Here is a 27,280-nt window from a genome sequence, read left to right on the forward strand (position 1 = left end):
TCGAAAGGTCGGAAGTTCGATTCCCACACGGAACAATTATACATATGTATGTGCTATCCATAATAAGTTAATAACTGTTTTAGGTCTGGTTGTACTTTGTGTCTGTTGTTTGTATGTTTGTAAAAGCGTTGTAGGGCGAACACAAAAAAATTAATAGCGCGGGAGTTGTCTTAAAAAAAACTGTATGACAAGATGTATAGATATAAATGAAGAGAGACTAGAGGTCTCTACTTACCCGTACGGGAGGAAGGCATGATTTTTGTATGATTTTATATTTTTATTTGATAAGGTAACTGATATTTATTAAGTAAACCAGCTACTAACTTTGTAAACAACATATTGCCAATGTCATTCGGTTCTTGTATAAAAAAGTAATTTTGCATAAAATGTCATTGCTAAATTATATCAAAATACATCGAGAAAAAACAACATTTAACATAATCATATAAACTGAGATGATATGAACTTGTGCTGGCGTCGATCGGAACGTTGTTAGTCACTCGCGACATCCGAAAGAGAGCGGACGCTGCCGCCATTACGCGTATTTCCCGCCATAATCTGACAGTTGTCTGTGATCGGAGTTTGTTTTTTTATTGTTCTTTGTTTTTTATGTGAGTAATGTTTTTTTATTTATAAATTTGAACAGGCTACATACCTAGATATTTCTAGGAAATAGTTTTTTTTTTAATAATGCGAGGGTATTCTTAATTGACTTCATTATTTGTTATTATTATTAATTTAATAGTAGATTGAGCTGCAGTAGTAGTAAGTAAATAGGTAACTAACCGGAATTAAATTCAACATTCCGGTTTGTAAAGCTCTGGCAATTTTTTACTTGAAAAAACTGTCAAATTAATTAACGGCGATGTAGGTACCTAAACATAGTAATTTAAATAAAATATTAGTAATTAGAAGAACTATTGAGTAATTAAACAAATTAGAGTTTAATTAATTGGGACTAGGTAGATAGGTCTTTTAACAAATTAATTGATAAATTATATTATACATTTATTACTATATTTCATTAATCAAATACATCTTTAGTCGTATTGTTACACACGTTTAAATTTACCTAGGTACCTATGTACTAAATAATGTCATTACGGAATCAAAATATACCAAAATGGCGGTATTTGCTAATAAAAACCCTGAACTGTCTGAACTAATGAATTAAATTAAGACATTATGTTAATGCAGAAACAATGCGATCGTAACAATTTATTGGAAATAGCACAAAATATATGCATTAGATGTTAACTACTAACAAATTCATTCAGTAGTTTTTGACTAAACATTCGTTCTCACAAACTCTCGCATTTATAAAAATATAGCAGCTTCAGCTGCTCCAGACTTCGTCCGCATGAAGAAAATTCTCGTGGCAAAATATCCTATGTGTTAATCCAAGTTATAAGCTATCAGTGTATCAAATTCTATTAATATCACTTCTGTAGTTTTTTCGTCGAACACATACAAACGTACATCGATACTTACAAAAAATCCGTCATCAAATCATTAAAATCCCTCCAGTCGTTTTATTCCGAAAGAGTAACAAACATACATCCATACTCACAAACTTTCCCATTTATAAAAGTAGAATTTGTAGTAGGTATTTTAGTGATGGTTTAGGCTTTAGCACATACTTTTTCTAGCATAGTAATAATATTAATAAGTGGCTATGACAATATTTGATTATTACGTAGATATGTGATAATTAAATTAAGTTCGATTTAAATGTCTGTGTTAGTAGTAGAATTTAGGGGAATTTTTCAGCTTTTGGATGAAAACTGCCGATTCACCATTTACAGAAACGAATACGAAGTCGATTGAATCAGAGTCGAGATAGTGTCAAATCAACCCCTAAAATTCCAAACTCACGCGTGATTGAACGCTGGTTTAAAGTGGAACTAATTTAATTGTTTCATTAACTCTTGGTTTTTGAGCATTAAGCGGTAGTTTATCTATTTCGATCGAATTCAAAACCGTTTGTGTCGGGGCTACATCCACGCAATTTTCAGTTGTCAATTTCAACAATATTTTCTTAAACAATGGTCCTATTAAACCACATTTGTTTTTCTTTACCTATATAGCAAAGGAAAACATCGTACAACCTAGAGATTAGCGGTCAAGGAAACATAGTGAAACCTCTTTACTCATATAACTGCGGGAAAAAATGTGTGTAGCTTATTGAATTGCACCTGACCACAAATTGCCACGGTAATCATAGCCTAACGTATTATAATGGATGATCTACCATCAATTGAAGTTAATGATATTTTTAATGCTTTTTAATGACTATGAAGCCGAACGTTCACGGCCAGCTAAATGTATCCGAGATGTATGGATGGCAATAAGGCAAGGGAAGTTTGTAAGGATCGTACTAAGTGGTGTTCTTTAATTTGGCTTCGGGATCGTGAATCAACCGGTGAGCGCCTCTTTTGACCACTTTAACCACTGCGCCAAACGTGCAGATAACTATTTGTTTACATTATTTTTTAAAACATGAAGGGATATAAATTTCGTCCCACTTAAAGTGCAACGTACGAACGTGATTAAAGTTCATTCAAAAGGAAGTGAAGAGAGATAAAAAAAATATGTGTATCAATTTTACAAAGTGCTGTCAACTTGGTTCAATTATGAACTAAAATGTTATTGTAACATGTAAGAATTAAGGGAAACCAGACATTTTAAAATAAAAAAATCTCGCGGCTATATTTTTGTAGTTTTTATTGCGGCAAATGTTATAGACCATTTTTTTAAATCAACGCCTTAAAAATGTATATTTTCTTTCTGATTTCAAAATCAATACGGAATAAATACCGTACCGTATTAATAAACCGATCGATATCAGTGTGAATAGACAGGTGACAGTTAATCGATACCTATGGTTAAGTTGTAGCTATAAATAGCAAATTAATGGCTATAGAGTATAGTGGTCACGGTATAGGTACATTTTAATGTATTGTTTCTCTATATAACTCGTTTTATGAAGTGTTTACGAGTAAGTAGTAAAATAAAGTCTACAATTTATGGTGATCTATGGCAAACCAAGTACCTATGCGCTTGTTTCACGTGCGTATTTTTTATCTATACTGATCTATACTAATCTATACTTAATATTATAAAGAAAGAGTTTGTTTGTTTTTTTGTTTGAACGCGCTAATCTCAGGAACTACTGGTTCGATTTGAAAAATTCTTTCAGTGTTAGATAGCCCATTTATCGAGAAAGGCTATAGGCTTTATATCATCACGCTACGACTAATAAGAGCAGAGTATCAGTATTTTTTTTTTACAAAAACAAAATTTTGAACCGTTCTCTCTTATGGGACGCAAATAAAGTTGCGCGAGTCAGCTACTGAAAAATAAAATTAATTGGTAGAGTATAAATATAAATGTATGTATCTGTGTTTTCACGCCGAAATAGCTGAAGCGATTTGATGATCCGTATCGACATGCTGGTCGTTCCCGATTTTTGAAAATACACAAATTTACCTTCGAAATATTTATAAATAATAGTACCAAAAGAATAGACCCACTAACAATGTAATTATATGTGCATTTAATTGTATAACACAATGCATTAGGAAATAAATTGAAAATCGTAGATTTTTCGACAACACATTTTAGGGTTGGAAGTCAAGTCTATGCTTAATTAATACAATAGCCATTTTTACACACACACTCTATCGCACGTTCTTAGGAGCGTGCAGGATTACGCGCGAGAAAGCAGCGCGGTCTTCGCTCGCGATTTTCTTCGCGGGCTTGACAGATGAGCGCGGCGCCTGGTCTTTCCTTTCCCCTTACATGCGCGCTCTTTCACGCGCGATTGTTATTTTATGCGCGATAGAGTGTGTGTGTAAAGGTGGCTAATAACCGTGACGGTTCTATTATTTTGTGATGTCTATTATATTTCACGCCATTAAAAAACTATTTTGTGTAATTTAGAGTTCGGAATGCCATTAAATTCAAGTAATGTACCTGAACAAAATGCTTTTTTTATTCTGATAACGTACTACTGACATGAAGTCACAGTCAATATTGTCAGAGTAGAGCTTATATCAAAATAATATTTATTAATTTCAAACTATTTGCACGTATCAAACGCTTGTTGAAAATGGAGTACCAATGAAACAATGTCATTAGATACATTTTTAAGCAATGTTAAATAGTGTGTTATTTTGGAATTACCGAGTATGTTTTGTTATAAGCTTGATCCGATACGATTGGAATCGAATTGAAATGTCAAGAGTAAAGTAATCAGATTTTTTCTTTTTTTGTAGGATTTTTTTCTTTTTCGTATGATTTTTTTAGTTCTAATTGTAAATCCCTATCGTTATGAATGTGTTTGTTTTTCAGTCATATAATGTTGAAGCGTGCAACAAAATTGATAATTATGTATTCAGGTCTTCGAGGTCGAACTTAATAATCATTCATTAAGATTTAAAATGCGCGGATTTTAAACAATTTCCGAGATTAGTATGCAGTATTTTTTAAAATATAGTTTAAATACCTATTTACACTTGAGTCGACAAAAGCATTAGCTTTCCTCATACTAAAGGTACTATATAAGGTAAACTACGATTATAGTATGTATGTAGCTAAAGTTTTTTTTTAAATACGACGTAACATTTTTGTAAATGGTTTTTGTATCAAATGAGAGAAAAATATTAACATATCATATTGTCTCTATGTAATCTGCCTTTGTGCCGTGGTTAAGGTCGCTTCGCCTAGTGAATAGTTGTTTCGGGTCTGGTTGTACTTTGTATCCGTTGTTTGTATGTTTGTAAAAGTCCCCGCGACACAAGAGCAATTCTAGTGCGGGAGTTGTCTTTCAGAAAAAAAATGAAAATTAAACAATTTACCATAGTTTACCGATTTAGGTACGGATCATAAAGTTACATTCAATTTTTTTACGAGCGCCGTAAGTCGTAAAGCCAATATTAGTCTAAGCGAGTAAATTAGAAACATGCGTAAGATAGTTCTTATAAAATTATTATTTACTTGTTAATTTATTCAGTCAACATTTAGACATTTTTTGACAGGCCCAAATAGCATTTGACATATTTGAAGTATTTTTAGCTATGAACAGTATGTGTGCTATGTAGATATTAGGTACCTAGTTTATTTCTGTGGCTATAAGAAATCTATGGTGTCATTTTTAATTTAACTTTTGGACAAGAGGAATAAAAAAACAGTATAATACACGCCGTTATGGTCACATTTTGTTTTTTTTTGTTGTTTTGTTTGGTGGTTTAATTTCTGAACGAATCAATGTTTTCTTTATTTTCTAATTTTTTTAACTTTTTCATATAATCTCTCTCTCTTCCTGGCTATTCGTCCCATATGGTTGTGGGGTCAGCCTTCCTTACACCTTTCCTCCACTTCGCCCTATCCTTGACGTCGTCTTCCTCAACTTCACATGCCTTCATCATTCAACTTTTTCATATAATATTATAATAAATATTATCTTTACCTAAGTATTATAGGTTATCACTTTTATGTTTATTCCGTTGTTTTTAATATCCGAACAGTTCGAACATGAATGCGAGGTAAACCCAATGGTTATTAATCATTTTTTTTTTGAAAAACATAAATAGGTTATAATACAATTTTCACTATTTTATAGAGACGCGTGTTAGAAATCGTCACCAAATAATTATTTATGAGTTTGAAATATAAATATGTATGTAACCTTTTTGTAGTTATGTGTTATTAAAACAATAACTTTGTTTCAATTCATGTATGTATTCGTTACCTATATCATTAATTATTTTATGACATGTACCTAATACATAGTATGTATGACTAAAATTATAATGTTTATGATATGACAAAAATAAATTAAATTTTTCTCAAATTACATTTAGGTAGTAATTAATGTAATTAACAATTAATTTGCTGGTCTGTTGCCCACATAAATATAATATTATATTCTGACAACATGTGTCAATTATTTTGCACGTGTACGATCGGTATCAAGACTTATAATCACGCCATCTGTAGGTAGGTATAGGTATACAGCCAAGGGTGTAACTTTGTTTATTTCTATTACGGCTTTTGTTGTTTAGAGGTCACTTCGCGTAGGTATACTATATATACTACTAGCTTTTACCCCCGACTTCGTCTGCCAACTGAATTTTCCCATGGGAATGCGTCAAACTCGTTCAGTAGTTTAGGCGTGATTGAGTAACAGACAGACAAAGTTACTTTCGCATTTATAAGATTAGTATGGGTATAGGAGTCGCTCACAGTCTCACCGGATGCAACTGGATACCAGTATTTTACATAGAGCGACTGCCTATCGGACCTACACAACCCAGTTACCCGGGGTTATAACACGGGGTTATAGTCATGATACCCTTCTGTAAGACTAATTGTCAAATTTTTAAACTTCTGACTACTGTTAACGACTGACAAAGATCTTTGAAAATCTCAGCCGGAAAATTATTACATAATTAAAAAATAACTTTTAATCATGTCATTTGTTATTTATTGCATTCAAGTTATATAGGCTTCTAGGCTTGTCTCGATTATAATGCTGTATGTTTTTGTTTTCAGATAGAAAATGGCGACTGCCACAGTGGAAACTAATAAAAACGGTGGAACACAAACAATAATGGAGAATGCACCATGGTACGTAAACATTTATTAATAAAATTTAACTTTTAATTTTAATGCGCAAGACCCTCAAGCCTGACTAAACTTTTTGCGCGAGTAGAAATTATGTTACTTAATTACAAAATATTGAGACCGCCCGCGACTTCGTCCGCGTGGAAACCCTTCCGATGTACATCCCGATCCCTCGGCAACTCCGGGATAAATAGTAGCCTATGTGTTATTCTGGGTCTTCAGCTACCTATATACTTAATTTCATCGTAATCTATTCAGTAGTATTTGTGTGAAAGAGTGACAAACATCCATACATACATTCTCAACTTTCGCATTTATAATATTAGTAGGATAAACAATTTAGAAAAAATAACACAATACAAATCAATGTGTACCTAAATGTTAGAATGTTACAAAACTGAACATCCTAGTAGTAGATTATTACACTAATTACTTGGAAAATCTTTGAACAGAATATGGGTTTATTTTATTTTTGTTCTCACGCAGCGAACCGTATTAAATTCATATACCTATTACCTAGTTACATGTTTAAGATCATTGTAATATACAGATATTTAAAAGTAGGTATTCTTATGCATGTTACGCAAATCCTATTAAACTAAGTTCTAATATCTTATGTTCTTTACATAACATCTATTGATCATCATTAATAGGTGTTTATGATATAAGTGGAGGTACTTAGCTTTATCAAATATTTATTTTATTTACAAGATTTGCAAATAACAATTAATATACTGCGTCAAACACATCTATATTATTTATTATATTCGAACGAAATAACATTATGCAATATTGGATTGTACTACCCCACTCGCAAGTTTTTGAGGATTTGAGCGCCTGGCAACAGCGCAATGACTTATCTATCTAGAGTTATGTGCACGTTACAAATTAAGATCTCTTGATTAATTACTGGTTTTGCACCAGCACTTGATCTGCGTGATAGACTAGAGCTCTAAATGTAATGCCTCTTTGATTCGGAGAAGAGATCCAGGCACAGTAGTAAAGTTATAATTTATAGTTTTCTTTAAATTACTAGCGGCCGCCCACGCCTTCGTCTGCTTGTAAACCCTTCCCGTGTAAATCCCGATCCCTCGGGGACACCGGGATAACAAAATAGTATTTGTATTATTCTGGGTCTTTAGTTACCTGCTTACCAAATTTCATTGTAATTAATTATGTAGTTTTTGAATTAATTAGTACCTACCTATTAAAAATCCATACATATTTACAAACTTTGGCATTCTGTTATGTTTGTATGTCTGTGTATTACGCTTATACGACTAAACCGCTGCACTAATATTCAAAAACACGAAAATATGTTATTAAAAAATAGGTTAGGCTCATTCCGAGAATCAAATCACACACGGGTCAGCTCATTATAAAATCATCACGTATAATCCGATTACAAAACATTTCGTCCTGTAAAGCCGAAAGGAAGGAAACCTTCGGCTGCGTGGCTAAGTAAGTGCAATTTGTTTGTCGACGCATGCGCGGTTACTCAACGAGCACACATCTCGAGCACGCGTCGACCATTGACCTTTATACGTGGTGCGAGTGACATTGACTGGGTTTATGGGGTGTTTTCAAGGTTACTGGGCTTGTCTGGACTACTCTCGAAGTGAAAGAGACCTAATTACGGTAATTTTTGGTGTGGTAAAATATGAAACAGACTTACCCTTTCTGTTTCTGAGGTATATTTAGCGGTCGTTTATCTATTCAATAACGTTAAACTCACATAAAAAAACGCAATTGAATAGATAAAATACCGCAAAATGTACTCAGAAACCGGGGGTAAATTAAATTTTTTGGGTGATAAAATTTTCATCTCTTAAAGTCTATTTTATTAAGATTGGTCAACTTATTCCCGGACTAAGAATTGTTCTTGTATCGCGGGGACTTTTGCAAACATATAAACAACGGACACAAAGTACAACTAGACCCGAAACAACTATTTTTGAACAGCAAAAATAATTGTCTTGTTTGGGAATCGAACCCACGAGTAGCGTGGCGACCACTTTAACCACTGCGACACGGAGACCGCCCTTGCTTGCTTACAGTAAGCTAATTTTCACAGCAGTTTATTATTTTGTGCCGAAATCCATACTGTAGTTGTGTCCATAGACCATACATCCATTCAAATAGATTTTCCCATTTATACTTGCAGGATACATAGATAAAACACATAGAAGGTTTGTTAAAATGTAAAATGCATTTTCCATTATGCTAATATCCATTGAAGGTTGTGAACTATTGTTACTTTTTGTTACGGAACAAACAATGCAAACTATTGTCAAACATAATTTTGGCCCCTCATTTCAATGCGTACCTTTGTACTTAAATACAGGTCGTGAGTCATTGTCATTGCTATTTAATGATAAATTAATCATTTGTATGTTTGTACGTTTTGACGGATTAGTAATCGTATACTATTATTTTATGCCTTTGTTTTGTCATTGTGTATAATAAGACGTAAAAATATATTTCAGGAGTTCAATATGTAGACCAATTTTGTACAGTACCTACCTAATTAGTAGAAAAGCAATTAATGAAATGTGCAATATCTGTCTTAGTATTAAGGGCGGATTGGTGGTGTTCAAAGTAAGGGCACAGAATAATAAGTACTAAAGGGTCTTACTTAAGAGGTCACGAAAAAAGACTTTTTATTCCTTGTACTTATTCTATATATGTTCATGTTGTTTGTAATATACATTTTTTTCTAACATTTTTGTTAATTGTAAACAATGATGTGCGAGACTGCGGTCATTTACCAAATGCTAAGTATCGTAATAGAAAAACCAAATAAACCTTTGCTCCACCGGACTTGGCACTATAATATGAATACTAAGTAGGCATATACGTTACCGGCTAGACAGCTCCTAAAACATCATCATCATCATCGGCCTTAGTTCCATCTATTTTAGATGATCGGGGCGTCAGAAAGCAATAGGTACCTTAGTACCTTGGTCAAATATGGACAGCCAAAAATATGAAATATTGTAGAAATATTGTAACGCGACCATAAATTGTCGCCAGAATCGCATGCATCCGAACGGTGTACCTGTCTTCAGGGCCTGCTAGTCGCCTAGTGTCGGTTAAAGTGAAACATGCGTGAGGTTAGGAATAATGGTGGCCATATTTGACCCAGGTATCTTATTTGTACTAAACGAAGGACCTTCTTCACTTGTGGCTAAATAGGATGACCTCTAAATTAATTTTCAGAATCTAACTTTTTGTATGGCCAGCGGGAGGTTCGGAAAACTTTATATTACTATCTAAGTGCATGTGTGTCATGCATTTATACCAAAATAGCTGAGCCTTTTTCAAAAAAGTCTTACAGGAATATAAGGTTTATATAGGAGCAGGATTTATTTGGATATTTTTTATCAGAAGAATACGGTTGGCACCAATAATTATAGGAATAGTTAAGAAACGTGTCAACAAAATATTGCAATTTACAACGGAAATTTTAACTCAAGGACTAATAGCAAGAAATGTTAGAATTCGTTTGATTGCAGTATTGTCGTAAATATTTGCCGTCTATAAACTTTATGGGTTTATAATTATGTAATGCGTGTCTCAATTATTGAGAAATGAATAAATGTCGAGAGATTTCCTTTTCACTGATGGAATAGCGAGCGTGTGATTTTATATGTGTACACAATTTTATTTTAAAAGCATATTTATTAATGAAAATATTAAAACTACTATTGTATATTATCTTCAAATTTTTACCAATGATAGTTTCAATGACAATAATAAAATAGATATTTTCATACAAGAAAGAACGATGAAAAAATCTTTTGTTTAAACGATTATTGTATTTTATAATTAGTGCACGTAGTAACACTTTTTAGATGGTTTTTATCAATGATACATTTTGGCGGTTCGACAGATTATCCTTCGAAACAATTATTTCATAATACAACCAAAGCATTTTCAAATTATTTGACGATAGAAAAAACAATCCCTAGTTCTAGAACAAAAAAGTACACTGGAAAATATTAAATACAACAATTTCTAAACATCGAAGGTCATCGTATAACTGGTTACCAGCGCACGCTCGCACCCGTGCATCACGCACTATGCTTGATGCTTCACTAAACGCACAGGATGGCCTGCAGGATGCATTACAACGTCTATTATGCTCATTTTCGAAACTTCCTCTCATTATTACGCAATCAAATCGTTAGCAATACATCAGTGAAAGCCAAGACGCGTAGTGCACTGCATCTATTGCAAGTTTTTTATATAAAAATCTGTGTTTAATGACTAAGTCCTTCAATTCACTTAGGTTCTAAGTGATTTTTGTGTACGGACCGTATTTGTGCAGTATGTGGTTCGATGTATCGTTTGTTGGGAAGAGCGGTGGGATTCAGAACCTTTTGTTTTTTGAGTAAGTTTTTTGAAGAATTAAAAAGATGGCGTTTTGAAAATGATTTCACTTCGATCTGGTTTGGAAGTCCGATTTAATATGTAGACATATTCACAAAATTATTTTTGGTGCATATTTAAATGGATTATTTCAGAATGATTCCATTTTTATTTAGTAAAAATGTTGTGATGAATTTTGCGAAAAAGAATTAAACTGTTGAGGAAGGTAAGTGAGTGAAAAATATCAGTGAGTGAAAGTAGACTCAAAAAAGGTTTCGAAATGGAAAACTCATTGATATTTGTAGATTTTCTTCAAAACATCGTAATACATTTTTTTCCTAAATGTTTGAATACAAGAAAATGGTAATCTACACCAGGTCAAGTGACAGGTACTACATTATAAATAACCTACGTAGGTTCTTAGTACCTCAATTCAGTAGGCATTAGGGTCTAGTGTAACCAGTTCTATACAACAAGTCAACAAGGTCGCATTTGCAACCTGTTTAAGGGACCGGTCTAGCATAGATAGGATTTCTCTGTTTATTGCAGTATCTTTAGACTAGGAGCATACGAACCACAATTTATGGTCAATTCTGCCGCCACGTGGCAACATATTATAGTAACATTGTCTTCAGAAGGGAATAAGAAATAATTCATTTTATGACAATCTACACAAGGTGGATATGCTCATTGAAGGGACGATCTAAATTAAATGTTCATGGACTTTATTAACTTACGAATTAAAATATAGCCCAGGTTGCAACTAGAGACTACTTACCATGTTCTTCACTGGGGAAGATGAGAAAGTTTTTTTGGAGGTTTAGCTGTCTTGTAAATTAAACAATGATTTAGAGCCACTTAACAGCACGTTAGGCGCAGTGGTTAAAGTGGTCACCTCGCCGCAATAACCGTATTGCCACGTGTGGCCGGTTCGAATCCCACCCGGGACAAATATTTGTGAGATGAGCACGAGTATTTGTTCTGAACCTGGTTGTTAATTTATCTATATAAATAAGTATTTAGAAGTATATAAGTATGTTTCAGTATCAGTTATCTGGTTACCCTAGAACAAGCTCTGCTTATTTTGGAATCAGATGACCGTGTGGGAGTTGTCCCAAAATATTTAACTTAAACAATGGTTTGATCTTTCCGAAACCGAGGGTATTAAAATTTGATAGTTTTAGTCGACAACTTTAAATCGCCCAACTGTTTCCTCACATGATCGTGACCGGCGGCTTAGCGTGTATGAAGCGGTTTCTTTACAATTAATTGTAAGCCAAGGCTGGGCATTGCGTCGTCTATGTGCTTATTTGTCAAATTGGCCCATGAGAAGCCATGCAAGGTTATTACTACTGGATAAATGTCGTAAGGCTTCAATGATTTTTGAAGATTTATCAAATCTGTGTATTTTGCGTACCACTCCGTGCCATTTTAGATACCATATTTTGCAGGTCAGATTTTCAAAAATCATTTCGATTTAAGTTCCAAGGTTAGAACAGATCTTATAATATTTAGAAATTGGTTCACCCATTTTTAGCACCTAAGCTTCATGGAATAAATAAGTCCAGAAAAAAAACCATAGGTGCCGAAAAAATGGGTGCTGAAAGAGGAATCTTTCGAAAAATCTTCAACTGCAGCTAGCTAACTTATTGGAGGCGGACGTTACCCTTTAATTAGCAGTGAACATCCTCGTCTCGCAGTGTTTTTGTATTACTTTACTTATACTACTGTTCATATTAATCTGTTACTATTATTCTGCACAACAAGGTATTTTAATTTAAACACCTTAATTAGCACGAGTATAAAGTTTGCCATTTCTTTTTTTAATTTCGTTAATTAAGAATTTATTACTGTAGGTATTACCTTGTATGAACGAATATACCATGTATAAGTTGATTATAGTTATGAATAATTTTGCAATACTATAAAAATACTGCAGTTTTGGAATGCGTTATCTATCTACTTCCTACTTCCAATTTTTGTATGATTCGCGTCTCTAGCATACTTCGACTGCCTCTAGGATCTATCTGGTGGAGTAAACGACTGCCGATGACGAGGTTTCGTGTTTGATTTTCCGGCCTGTTATAGTGCCCGAGGTCTGCTAATCTAGTAGTCTGCAGTTTGCTAACGTGCTAGGCATATGGCAATAAATTCGCATTGTGTAATAATCTTGTTGTTATGTATATAAAAATATGTAAACTCAACGCCCTTAGTGTATTTCACAGAAAAATAATCTCTTCAAACTATTTTAAATGTTCAAACGCTTACTAGTCGATGGTACCCGCTGTAGAAAATTGCACTACTGGTTCATTAATGTACTACCAACGTTTTCCTTCCGGAATGAGGGTCGGGAATAGGCCGTGAACCATGCAAGTGCAGTTCAGTACAATAATGATGTTTAGATTATTCTCAACTAGTGGTCCGCTATCGCTTCACCCGGCTTAAACAGCTATTTTACAAAAAAATCTTTACAACTGTTATACATAAACCTTCCTCTTGAATCTCCCAATCTATAAAAAAGCCGCATCTAAATCTGTTGTGTAGTTTTAAAGATCTAAGCATACAGACATAGGAACAGACCTGGTAAGCGACTTGGCTTTATACTATGTAGGTACCTATGTATGCTTCTGATAGTCATGCATTTTTTCTCATGCAAGTTGTCTTGTTGCGGTTTTTACAAATAAGTAATTATATTTGTTTACCAATTAATGCAAATTTTACAGGTTTTAATTTTAATAATGTTTTTGCGCTCTACAAACTGGTTATAAAAAAGTGTTTTTGTTTTTAATGCAATTATAAATGCGGATGTTTAAAGAGCGGGAACTTAAAATGGCAGAAAAATGTCACACAATAAAAATACACATTAAGAAGATTTTATGAGCCGTGAGCGTAAAATACTTGAGGGGACGTTTGCAAAATGCCTTTAAATGTAAATGCATTTACTGTAGACGATTAAATTGGATTAGAGGTTAGGTATAAACTAAGCAATTGTATTGCGTCGAAGGTATATCATAGCTTTATTCAAATGCACAATTTAGTGTTAAATTCCTCTGAGACCCGCGATGCGTCAAAGTAGCTTTTTATCCGGCAAATATACGCTTTACAAATTACTTATAACTGTCTAGTGTCAACAAGGATCATGGATAAACATCCGCAAAGATAGTTATCGCGATAAAACATTATCGAAAAAGACGATTCTCCCGCTTTGAATCCAAATACTTATTTAGTAAATTCACTTCTAAAACTATTTAAAGAACTCCCACACGTTGATTTCTTTCACCGTTACTCTACCGTTCCAACTAGCTCTTGGCGGAGACTCTGTCCGCGTGGACTATTGCATCAAGTGATCTTTATTTCTAACTAGCTAGACATGTCTGTGTGATTTTTTTTACTTATATGGCATTTTACTCAGTACCCGGATAGTAGGTCTACTCGTTTCTGTGGGGTTTAGGGATAAACACTTATTTTTGTTCTTAGTCGGGTTTTAAACTAGCCCTGTACAAATTTTCATTCAAATCGGTTCAGTAGCTTAGGTATACAAAAGTGACAGAGTTTCTTTCGACTTTTTCTAACCCACGACTACACTGCTGGGCAAGAGTCTCCTCTCTGACGAGGCAGGGGTTAGGTCTTGAGTCCACCATGCTGGCCAAGTGCGGGTTAGGTTTATAAAATTACGATTGTTTTAAAGAATACTCAAACTCGCTCTCTCTTTACAGTAGTATAAGTATGAATTAACACTCGACTAAGTTGATGTACTACATCCTATGTACAGTCAATGATTATCTCCTATAGGCCAACAACAGAGCCTTGGGATGAAAAAAAATATTTACATTATCATACTTATATTACAAATTCGAAAGTTAATGAGTATGTATACATACTGTATGTATGCAGTCTGTTACTCTTTCTGGCAAATACTAGGCATGTTGATAGCTGAAGATCCAGAATAACACATAGGCTACTTTTTATCCCGGGATTAAGGTTTCCACGCAGACGAAGTCACGGACGACCTCTAGTTATTCACAATTCTTTGAGTTTCTAAATTAAGTGGCTGTTTCATACAGGTCACCGTCAGCTGCATAAGCCTTCAAATCGCTACTTTTCTGAATACTGGAGTTTGTATATCTCCGCTAGCTGTAAAACGTGAATGCAAAACTCTTCATAAAGTTGCTAGACTATAAAGGAACACTAATATCGCTAGGATGTAATTAATATAAGAAATCTTAGAACCTTCGGCTTAAGGCCGTACAATATGACGATAATTATGAAACAGGTGCGAACATTAATGAATTCACATAAATTGATCAAGTCCGTACGTTCATTGAGGATCTATTATTAATGGTAATATGAAACAAATAGAAGTTTATCCCTAAAGGAAAAAGGCGTGATATTATGTTTGTATGTATGTCTGTATAAAACAGTGACATATTCAGCTATTCTCTACAGTCGACAGTCGGTACTTTGTCGAAAGTTTGACATTTAAAATGTACTTACTTAAAATTAGTTTCTGTGGTATCCGCTAGAGGGACTGATCGGGTTTTTCATATAAAATTTGTCGATCGCTAGCCGGTTGTCGATAGTCCATAGTAGTAAAAAATCCCAGTAGTGTAAACGTCATGTTATTCTAACCCAATAGCAATTTGCCCGAATCGGGATTGAACTCGAGATTTTATGTAAAGTAAAGTTATACCTGAAATACCCTAATATTACGTAGGAAGAGGTGTATTAAAATACATGTAAGTTTTCCATTCACAATGTTAGTCCCATAAAAGGGCGAGCCTATTGCCATACACCGAGTACGAAACTCCTCCGCGCTATTGAGACAAGCAACTTTAAGCCAATAGCACTTTGCCCGACCAGGGAATCAAACTCAACACCACGTGATCGTCACACTACAGAGACATTTACAATCTAGATTACAAATATGATTAACAACATAATTAAATATCACACATGTTGTGATAACATCTCAATGTTGCTGCAACAGTGGTCTGTTGCGGCAACGTTGCGCAACGTTGCGACACAGATTGCGTGCTTCTTGACACGCTTGTGAGATGTGCTAAGCGAATATTTCTATCTGTTATTGCTACTTTTGCGATGAAAGTCAAGGGTGGGTCTAGTGGAACTTTTATCTGCAAAACAGATTTTTCTGACACTTTTTAGGGTTTAGTACCCAGAGGATAAAAACAAGACCCTATTACTATTACTGAGACTTTGTTGTCTATATGTTTGTCAGGCATATAGATAATAAAAAGCAGACATGAACTATAGATAATTTTGAATTTTGGTAACTCTGTAATTGGGTATTTTATATAAGTTTCGATCTTTTTATTGTCTGTTTGCAATTTTTATGTATACTGTACCTGTTGAGTTACCTGTAAATAAATAAATAAATAAATAGATAAGGCAGTTGAAGTTTTCACAGATGACCATCTAGAGAAGTCTCAATTGCTTAAATTCGTTTATTAATGGCATTCAAAATCGAGATTATATTTTATTCGTAATTTTTAAGCCCGCCGACGACTGTAAAAAAACAAATTAATTAACCAAATAATACAAAAAAAGTAAAAAAATCATACTCACAACCTTATTTTTTCATATTTTTGTTCTATTGAATTCGATTCTAGCTTACCTACACTCGGCGTACACAGTGCTACATAGTATTCCGGTCATTCCAGTTGGCGTTGCGTCACATGACCACGAACTTGAAACTCACTGGAACGTACAACCGCTTGCGCGCTTGCGCAGACTTGTATGTTTGTATGTTTGCGTGTGTCACGAACGATGCGGTAGGTTTGTGAACGAATCATTTTAATTACTGAAGCGTATTTTGCTTTTTATTGTAACGAATTCAGTTTACAAAACCATAAACGCGACAGTTTGTCTCGATCTATAGACGTTAGTTATTCCATCACGCATGAATGATAGAATATTAGAAATCTGAATTGACAAATATAATAGATTTTACTTGTGGAAATCTTCGTTTATTCATTAAGAACCTGGAGTGGGGTACAATAAATTATGCATTGTACAATAATGGGACTACGATAAATACAGTAATTAACTGCCTAATTAATAAGACAGAGGAGCTTTGACTTTATTAAAACGAGAAAAAAAATACTAGATATTTCTAGAGGCATTATTATAATGAGTTTATGACGTCATCGAAGTGTTTCGCGGGCAATAGGTCAATGGCAGTTCAAAAATAAATATTACGCAACTGACTTTAAAAACATGCCTATGCGTGTCAAAGCCAACAGATCGTTTTTGCCACGATTATAATTAACTCTTAATAAATCAACATTTTGTAAGGATGTATGTTTGTTTGTTATGCCTTCACGCAAAAACTACTGCACCAATTTTGATAAAATTTGGCGTACAGGTAGTTGTTAACCTGCCTTAGTACCTACATAGAATATTTGCTAACCGGGATTTGTTCAAGCGAAGTGGCGGGTAGAACCTAGTTATCTATATGGGTTAATAGTCTAGCTTATACTAATATGTACTTATAAATGCGACAATCTATTTATCTATCTGTCATGCTTTTACGCCTTAAAATCTAAGTCGATTTCCACAAAATTTTGCTTGGTGCTATATGTTTAAACTAAACTTCTAGCGAGCGTACGAGTCATATATAGTTACAATATAAATTTATTCAACAACATCTATTTATAGAACGATTATGTCACAAGTTTATAAAATATACATAATTTATTTAACTTAACGAAAGCCATGTCTGGTTTTTACTTGTATGGTTTAGAAAGGAACGAAAATATTTATGAAAGCAAGGCTAAGGGGCTGTTTGCAATGAAATCTTTTAAATTGTGTTCAAAGATTTATTAAACGATATATTTTATGTAACGACATTGCAGAGTCGAATTGTTTAATTCATTTATCGTAAGTAGACGAGAGTTCAAACCCCAGAGCTCAATGTCTTTACAAAATTAAGTGTGTATTAGAAATAATGATCACCTGGTTACCACCGAAGGAAAACATTTTTATGAAAATAAACCTTGCATTTCTGAAAATTCTTTAAACAGTTTTTAAGGAAGCCGTCTTCAATCTGTACATTGCCAGCATTTTGGACTCAGGGCAAACATATTTAGGTAAGAATCATCAAGATCGGCTCACGCTTTTGGTGAGTGAGACTTGTGAGACTTCTGAGTGCTACAAATATACACACATAGATTGTTAGTTGCATATTCTTCCTTTGCGTTGCGCAGTCGGGTTAGAATCTTAAATCCAACTTTGAACTTTTCAATTTATTGAGACACAAGATCAATATAAAATAATAGCTTTTGAACTAAAACATAAGAATATGTGCAAATACCATTGAGCTTCAATTTTGCAATACACCACCTATTTCGCGGTGCGTTGGCCAACATTGTTGCTCCAACGCGACTTGTTAGGCGATTGTGTAAACCTCTCTTGTTCATATATTTAATATAATATTATTAAATACTAGATTTTATCGGCGTGATTTAGTGACATACTACAGAATTTCCATACAAACATTCCATGATCCTTTTAACCTTTTCTCCTTTTTTTGCAAAAAAAAGAGATATACCTGTTCTTTTCCAAGGTCGGCTCTCTCTGTACCAAATTTAATTAAAATCGGTTCTGTAGTTTAGACGTGAAAGCGTAACAGACATACATACAAACATACATAGTTAAGTTTCTCGCCTCCTTGATGAGCCGGGATACTTATTCTTCTATTTTTATTCGAATTTAATGCTAGAAAACCCGAAACGGTTTATTATATTTGCAGACTGTCGTTCACCTTGTGTAGTGACATAATTACGAATGTTCTATCACAATGTCAATGTTGTAACTGACGCGGAAAAACACTAGAGCTGAATTATTTTACATAGTAATTATGCTTCTATGTAACCATGTCTATACATACTAATTATATAGATAAGTAGGTATGTGATTTGATTGTATATTATGCTTTAACGGATAATCTCTCAGCTGATTGTATTGTAATTTAGCATCAAAGTAGTTGAAGTCCTGGGATGAAATACAGACTGTTTTTTTTACACAAATTACAAGGCGAAGCCGCCCAGGTCAATTTGTAAAACAGAACATTGGTCTAAATGTCGTATCGTAAAAAAAATCTTTATATGAATGAATACGAAAACTATTAATTTTAAAAACTCCCCAAACCGCATTCTTCCAGCGTCGGGGACTAAAGGTCCTTTACTTAGTCTGGGACCCAATTAATTAAAAGATGAAGAAATTTATTTAATCATTTTTAACTAATTCGGTGCACCGTGCAAACGTGTATATTGCTCTTCAGAATTCATCAGGCGCTTCGAAGGCAATCAGAAGTAAATATACTTATGTATTGTTTGTTTGTTACCCAGGACTGACGAGCAAGGCATAGCCATGAAGGTGTACAACGGAATAGCGCTGGCCCTGGAGATCCTGGTGCTGTACGTGAAGATGACAGCCACCTGGCTGCACTGCCTCTACCAGTTCTTCGTACCACCTGAACCTAAGAGCGTCAATGGCGAGATTATTCTTGTAAGTATATAACAGACATTGCTAAATATATTTATAGATAGAACCAGAATATATAAAAACCTGATTAAATGCAATTTGAAGATCTTATATATTCCATGGTAAATCCTTAAAGTGCCTGTAAAATTAACCAACATATGCAACAAAAAATCATTATCATCAGCCTTACTCTGCTCAGTGCTGAAATCGTAATAATCTGCGGTGAAATAAAAAATCGCAAGAGAATAAATTTGTTAAACAGTTCTTGATGGAATGGAGGGTTCAAAACCCGCACTTAGTAGTAAACTTTAAGGCGTATCTAACTCCTCATTCGGAAACCCTGGACTAATACTAAAACAGTAGTACTTATATAAATATTTTTATTATTTTTTGTAGATAACCGGAGCCGGCCACGGCATGGGCCGTGAGACAGCGCTCCGCTTCGGCAAGCTGGGTGGAGTGATCGTGTGCGTGGACATTAACCCCACCGGCAACCAAGAGACTGTTGACATCATCAAAGAACACAAAGGAAAAGCCCACCGATTCGAGTAAGTTTCACCCAATAGCTGATTTTATACAATTAGTCTTCAATCTTTTTTTAACACAACTCCCGCACTAAAAATTACTCGTGTTGTGGGGAATTTTCAAACAACAGCTACAAATTACAAAGATATAAACAACAGATGCAAAGTACAACCAAACCAGAAACAACTATTTGTGGATTGAACAAATATTTGTCCCGTGGGTGAATCGAAACCACGACCACTTGACGCAGTGGTAGTGGCGTTGCGACCACTAGAACCGCTGTGCCACAGCTTTTTTCAAAAGACAGCGCTCTATCGTGGCTGAAATATTACATGTTATGCACTCATCAAACTCTCTACAACTCTGCTCTGAAAAATAAACTGTCATCTGTGCATCCCTGGGCGATCGTCAAAGGCGCTTTTGTGATTCGATAAAATAAGTGAAAGCAGGACGGTTTTACGGGGCGCTGTCAAATATGAAAATGTGTCTAAACAAATTAAACTATACAGAGATTTTATGCGATAACCAAGTAACTATAGATAAATCTTGTATTCAAAAGTAATCAGCGCCCTTAGCGTATTCCGCGAGAACTAATTTTGCGAGTGATTTTTGAGTGTGACGTTCGCTACTTGGTGAAGGTTTGCGCGGTAAACAAAATATTAAACACATTGTATACCTATTTTCTGCTCTCTAACGCCAGTCGCGTTTGGAAAAGCAAAAATACACGTGCCAAAAATAAATGATAATAGAGTATTATTGACCCCGTGGACTCATATATTATTCCAAACTAGTATTGTATACATAATTTAAATGTTTTTGTTGGTTTAGCGATTTTAAGCAGTTTTTTTTCTATAAAAAGGTATGCATTTTTAACACTAGGAATGTTGCTTTTGAGTTGGTTTTTAAATTGGAGGATTCTAATTTGAAATTTTTCTTAATAATATTGACTGTTTAATATATAACGGTGTGTTAAGCGTACTAAAAAAATGTTTACACACATTTTTAGTTAAATCAATATGTATAAAATTCTTTCGTTACTGACTGATGTTCATGGCAAAACTACTGGGCGTAGAATGTTTTGTATGAAGAGTCCTTAGAAAGTGCACAGGAGCATCAAAGGTAAGATTATACAACTGACGGTGGTCTGCAAGGTCTGCTGGTCTAGAAAATGCATAGAATTATTAATTAATCTAGATAAATCGTCATACTAAAGCTCTGTACTAAGTTGTCAGACTATAAACTTCAAATATAGTAATGCGTTTAAAATATGGCATTGTATTCATATTTTTATTATTTACATACAATATACGAAGTGACGAATATAGTAAAGAAAAACATTTATGTATATTATATTGTGTAGGTATGTTTAATCCTAGGCGAATAATTTGAAAATGCGACGCATTTGGTAGGTGCACGCGAATAAGAATATAATTTGCGTTTGCAAACAAGGAAACGTATACGGATAATAATATATTATTATGAGTACTATAATATTTGTTTATGGATTTTTAATGACTTTATAGACTTAAACTATCTATACTAATATAATAAAACTGAAGAGTTTGTTTGTTTGAACGCGCTAATCTCAGGAACTACTGGTCCGATTTGAAAAATTCTTGCCGTGTTAGATAGTCCATTTATCGAAGAAGGTTATAGGCTATATATCATCACGCTACTACCAATAGGAGCAGTGAAAAATGTTACAAAAACGGGGAAAATTTTGACCCATTCTCTCTTGTGTGACGCAAGCGAAGTTGCGCGGGTCAGCTAGTATACTATATACTTGACTTTATATGATTTTAAAATTATTATGTTTTGTTTTGTTGTGAATGATTATGATTATACCGCTGAATCATTGCATAATCATAATCAGTTACGCGGACGACCTCAGTGGCGCAATGGTTAAGGTGGTCGCCACACCACTACCTGTGCGTCGAGAGGTTGTGGGTTCGATTCCCACACGGATATATTTGTGATCCACTAATTTTTGTTTCGTGTCTGGTTGTACTTTGTGTCCGTTGTTTATAAGTTTGTTAAAGCCCCGCGACACAAGAGCAATTCTTAGTGCGGGGGTTGTCTTTGAAAAATAAAATAAAAATATACATAGTATTTGAAAGCAGCAGCCATTTTATATGTTTAGCTGTGCCTTTTTTTATTTTATCTTGTAACTTCAAAATTGCAGGTGTGACGTCACCGACCGTGAAGCTATAAACGCCCTGGCTGAGAGGATCAAGCGTGAAGTGGGAGAGGTCACGATGCTGGTGAACAACGCCGGTATCATGCCCTGCAAGCCGCTCCTGCAGACCTCCGAGAAGGAGATCCGGGCCTCTTTCGAAGTTAACATTATTGCTCATTTGTGGGTTAGTAGCTTTTTTTTTTAAACACAACTCAATTTTCTGTGCTTTATGTATTGATTATTATTATAATTTACTAGTTCTCGCCTACAACTTCACCTGTTGGAATGTTTTTCTGGGGTATGCAACAAGTATTGTAGAGTGGTTTTCTAACAGGCCTAGCCATAGAAACATTTTCAAAGATATGTTATTGACGAAACTCGGTGAAATGCCAGGATTGTCGATGAATTTAATATGAAATAATTAAATTCGATGATTAAGCGAAGTATATAAGCGAAGAAATAAGACAGGGATCGAATATTACTTAAGGATTATTGTTTGGTTTATCCATAGTCATCTAAATTAGAAATTTTATCAAAATCGGTAGTTGAGTTAAGAAGCCAAGCGTCAAAGACGGACCGATACAGATTCGCATTTGTAATGTCAGTATGCATTAGTCACGCAACACAAAAGTCTCAAACATAATCTTTTCTTTCAGCTTCTCCAAGCTTTCCTACCCTCGATGATGGAGAAGAACCACGGACATATCGTCGCCATGTCGTCTATGGCCGGTGTGGTCGGTCTCCGTAACTTGGTACCTTATTGTGCCACCAAGTTTGCCGTCCGAGGGCTGATGGAAGCTCTCCATGAGGAACTGAGGGAGGACAAGAAGGATTACAGTGGAGTGAGTGGCTTTTAAACTTTTCTTCGGTTAGAAATTGTGAAGATAATTTTTCTTTGAGGTGATTATCATGGGGGATGAATAGTAGCAGCATTAGCTTCTTACGCAAATGGTTCATGGTTTGCAGCCCAAGATTCAGGTAAATAAGAAAAAACATGCTAGCCTACTGTGAAGAAAACAACGTGTTAAAAAAGTAGTAGTTATGTAAAAGTTCTCTTTAATTGTCATAACGGATGCAGAGGCCCCAATTCGAAGATTCCATTTCAATTGGCTAGCGGTTCGGACTCAATTTCTGACTCTCTTAACGTCCGTAGAATCGGGCACATTAAAAGTCCATCCTGATATTTGTCACTGAAGATAACAGTCATCAAATTACGTCAAAATGCGGTTTGAACAACTTTTACACTAGGTTGAGTACCAACTTTAAGTACGACAAATAATAATAATCACACAAATAACATTTTTAATCTATCTTTCCAGATCAAACTGACAGTGATTTGCCCGTACATCGTGGACACTGGTCTGTGCAAGAACCCCAAGATCAAGTTCCCCTCGCTGATGAAGATCCTCACGCCGCAGGAGGCCGCCGACAGCATCGTGGACGCAGTCAGGAGGAACTACTACGAGATCACCATTCCGAGCTCGCTTTATTATATTAACCAGGTAACGATAGATTTTTACTTTTAGCTTTACTGCCGCAGAAGGTTTAAATCCCGTGTTAGGTCAAAAATGTACTCCGGAATTAACTGATAAGAATTTTTCACTAATTGTCCGGAGGTAAGAAATTAACGTATCTCGAAGGGTAAGTTTAACTGTCAACGTTTGATGTCTCGTCCGTCGCGTCTGATACTGTCCCACTGGAAATCTCCATCATTTGGATTAAAATAAAAAATATATAAAAAGGATTTTAAAAAATCACCCTCTCGTTAAGCAATCCAGAAATTACTAAAAATATTAAAAAGATAACACATTTCCTCCTTTTATCATCGAGAATGAATTATAAGAATGTTCATATATACAAGATAAAAATAATCACTACTAATTTTCTATTTTCAGATTTGCAGAGCCTTCCCAAGAGAAGTGCCGCTGTACCTAAAGGACTTCTTAGATTCCGGTTTGGAAGCGCACACATAATTCTAATACTTCGTATGTCCCCAGTAATTCTATAGTTGCCTTTGGCTTAGTACAGCAATACAGGGACCAAAATATAATAGGTTTATAATTACGGTAAAGGCTTTCAATCACAAATTGCACAGGTCTTGTGCAAATTAGCAGGAAATGCGAATGAGCGTAGAGCAATTTTGTAAATTTTATGATGTTGTATCGCAGTTTTATGTGTGAACCGTCAGTGTTTATTCAATAAAAGGTCTAATACACCGGTTTAATTAACATTAGGATGATGATAATTTTTCCATAAAATAGGTATAAAAAATATTATTAAAAAAACTACACAGGTGTCACTTTAAAAAATGATGGAGTAATTCAAATAGTCATGTTGCACTGTTGTTTTTTTGTAGAGCATGTATGACTATATTACCACTCTTTAAGTTTGATGCGTTTCACAACTTTTTGTACATATTTGGTAAAAAAAAGCCTCTAATATTTTTAAGGTCTTACTAAAGGACTAAAATTTCATTTTTATTATCATCATTCCTATTAACTGATGGATCAATGCAAAATACAAAAGGAAAATAAGTCAGATTTGCAGCTGAACTGAAAAGTGTTACTTAAACTAAACTATAAAGTTCGTAACACACATACGTTCTTGCACGTCACATTCTTTGCCACTTAAGAAAAGTATAATAATTGCAAATATTATATTTAAATGTTCTAAAGTATAGTTAAGTAATATAACGTATTTTTCAACTACCTTTGATAAAATAATGTGCGTGCCTTTGAAATCATTAATAAGAATAATATACTAAATAATGTATCAAGACTGACGTATAATAATCGTCAGTAATTTTAAAAATTACTCAATTTAATATAATTTAGCTGCAGGCCCCAAAAATTATATTTATAATATTAACGTACCTGCCCCACTGCTGGGCAAGGGTCTCCTCCCGTAATGAGGGAGGGTGCCTTCAGTCCACTACACTGGCCAAGTGCCAAGACTTTACTGTGTATAAACCTTGAATTTATCCGGTCACACCACTGTAATATAAATACGATTATGCAGATCTACTTATTGCATTAAAGATTACGTGTACTGGTATTTTGTAACCCTTTCTTGCCTAAGTCTTATGGAAATAATAAATCAGTCACTAGTATTTATATACCAACGAAATTCATTGTATAAAGTGCGCGCCAACTTACTTTGCGTGTCTGAATGTAGTAACAAGCCGTTGCACAGAAAGATTTAACGTACAAGATGGGTAGACTAGGCGACACATCGTATGGATATCGTTGGCACGTCTCCGACACCTGCACTCCTTGCCTGTGCTTCTTGCAACGATGTTTTGCGTTTGTTTCTGTTTTCAGACACAAAAAGAATGGCGCATACGATATAAATATAACATGACATTACAAGTACATATAGATAACTGAATTTATTCTCATTTTCACATATAATGTGTAATGGCCGCAAGAAAGGGTTAAAATTAAAATAATTTAGTGTTAATGTAGGATGTAGATTTACGACCAGTTTCACAACTTCTGGAGAAGTAACGGTTAACTGTCAAGTAGATTGGACTTTTTATCTGACGGTTAGCCGATACTTATTCACAAGCTGTGAAATTGTCCCTTAGATTAGTATTAAATAATAAAAGTCAGACAATAGCAATAAAATGTGATATGAGTGCCTCATGTATATGTTTGGAGATGAATTTTAATGTATTTTTATTTAATTCTTGCCTACATTTATTTAAGCTGTGAGCGTAAAAGTAGCCTAACCCTAAAAAATACAGGCAAAAATTGCCAAAGCCGTTTATTAAATGATTACCAAAAATAATTATGACAAAAAAAAATTGCTATGTCATCTGTTAACAACTGCAAAAAATAAATTATTAAGGTGGATCTCCATACAATAAACGTTTAAAACGTAATTTTTCGTATTTTTTTGTACCGCTGTACGGAACCTTTCGTGTGCGAGTCCAACTTGCACTTGGCCGGTTTTTTTTATTTGATAAATATTGCCTTTCATAAGACACAGCTTGTCAGCATATGAATATTGAGGCCTTTTTTACGCTCACAGCTTCAATTATGTTTATAGAATCATTTTTACTAAGTATACTAAGCATTTCTTTTTAGTATATCATATGTAATATTTCTATATCTGTTTTTTATCATTTTGTTTGTTACCCAATATAATATATTTAAATGGGTAACAAATAATAATGATCGTTTTGTAACAGAATAAATGTTGCAATTATATTCAAAAATATTTGGTTATGTCTACTTTTGAAAATTTTAAAGTGCCATTTTAAAATCGTGATCAATTTATTATTAAATCTGTTATTATTATACTATTATTACTGACGTGATACTATTTGAAAATGCAGTTTTATATATTATCTTTATATTTTTATCTTTATTATAAGTCTTGAAGTATAAATGTATTTTTTTGTAAATTATAAATTTAAGTTATAATTTGGTTTAAATTTCTTATGACTTGTATTTATTAGGATTTTGAATTTAAAATAAGTAAATAGATAATGTAATATGCGAGGTGGAAAATAAGTATTAGTCTTTAAGGGAAACTAGTAAAGTTACTTTAAATATCAAATACTAAAAACTAATAAGGATGGATTTCTTTTTCAAAAGTTCTTTTACACTTACTGCCCAACACTGTTTTTATGAACTTCAAATAAACCAAAAATTCTAGACAACATTCTATTTTTTTTAAATTACATATAATGCTGAGGGTCGTGTTTAATGTTGATTCTAACAATTATTAATTATTTATTTTTCACCTTGCATATTATGTCGTGTCGTTTTAAATCAATAGGCTACGGTTGTGATGATGTTTGTTTTGTGTTAAAGAAATTTGTCTACGAAGGGCTAAAGAATAAAAAAGTGAAATGATTCTTGTTATTTTATTTTTACGGTTTAATGTAAAAAAATAACTAATATAATACTTTGTAACGTAATAACTGATCGTAAATCCCCTATTCATTTGAATTCCCGTTCAATTACAAGGTATGTGTAGTATGCCTTATGCAAACCGGGTGAGTTTTGCGCAATGCATATTGGCTCTTTAAAGATAAAAATAACAATACTATGTGAAAAAGGTAAAAATATT

General features: G+C 34.0%; 1 protein-coding gene across 2 annotated transcripts; it reads left to right on the plus strand.

Moving 5' to 3' along the window:
• Positions 1 to 482: 482 nt before the first annotated feature.
• On the plus strand, positions 483 to 27,064 carry LOC142977112 (17-beta-hydroxysteroid dehydrogenase 13-like). Of its 2 annotated transcripts, XM_076120836.1 has the most exons (8): positions 483 to 611; positions 6,556 to 6,630; positions 19,365 to 19,524; positions 19,897 to 20,048; positions 22,208 to 22,385; positions 22,858 to 23,043; positions 23,521 to 23,703; positions 24,097 to 27,064. In XM_076120836.1, the coding sequence occupies exons 2-8, from the start codon at positions 6,563 to 6,565 to the stop codon at positions 24,172 to 24,174; spliced, it is 1,005 nt and encodes a 334-aa protein (XP_075976951.1). In that variant the 5' UTR covers positions 483 to 611; positions 6,556 to 6,562; the 3' UTR covers positions 24,175 to 27,064. The 2 variants fall into 2 exon arrangements, with proteins under 2 accessions (XP_075976951.1, XP_075976959.1); XM_076120844.1 differs by lacking the exons at positions 483 to 611; positions 6,556 to 6,630 and adding an exon at positions 10,810 to 11,020.
• Positions 27,065 to 27,280: the final 216 nt, after the last annotated feature.

Source organism: Anticarsia gemmatalis, chromosome 1, assembly GCF_050436995.1.
Source record: "Anticarsia gemmatalis isolate Benzon Research Colony breed Stoneville strain chromosome 1, ilAntGemm2 primary, whole genome shotgun sequence".
In the NCBI taxonomy this organism is placed as follows: domain Eukaryota; kingdom Metazoa; phylum Arthropoda; class Insecta; order Lepidoptera; family Erebidae; genus Anticarsia; species Anticarsia gemmatalis.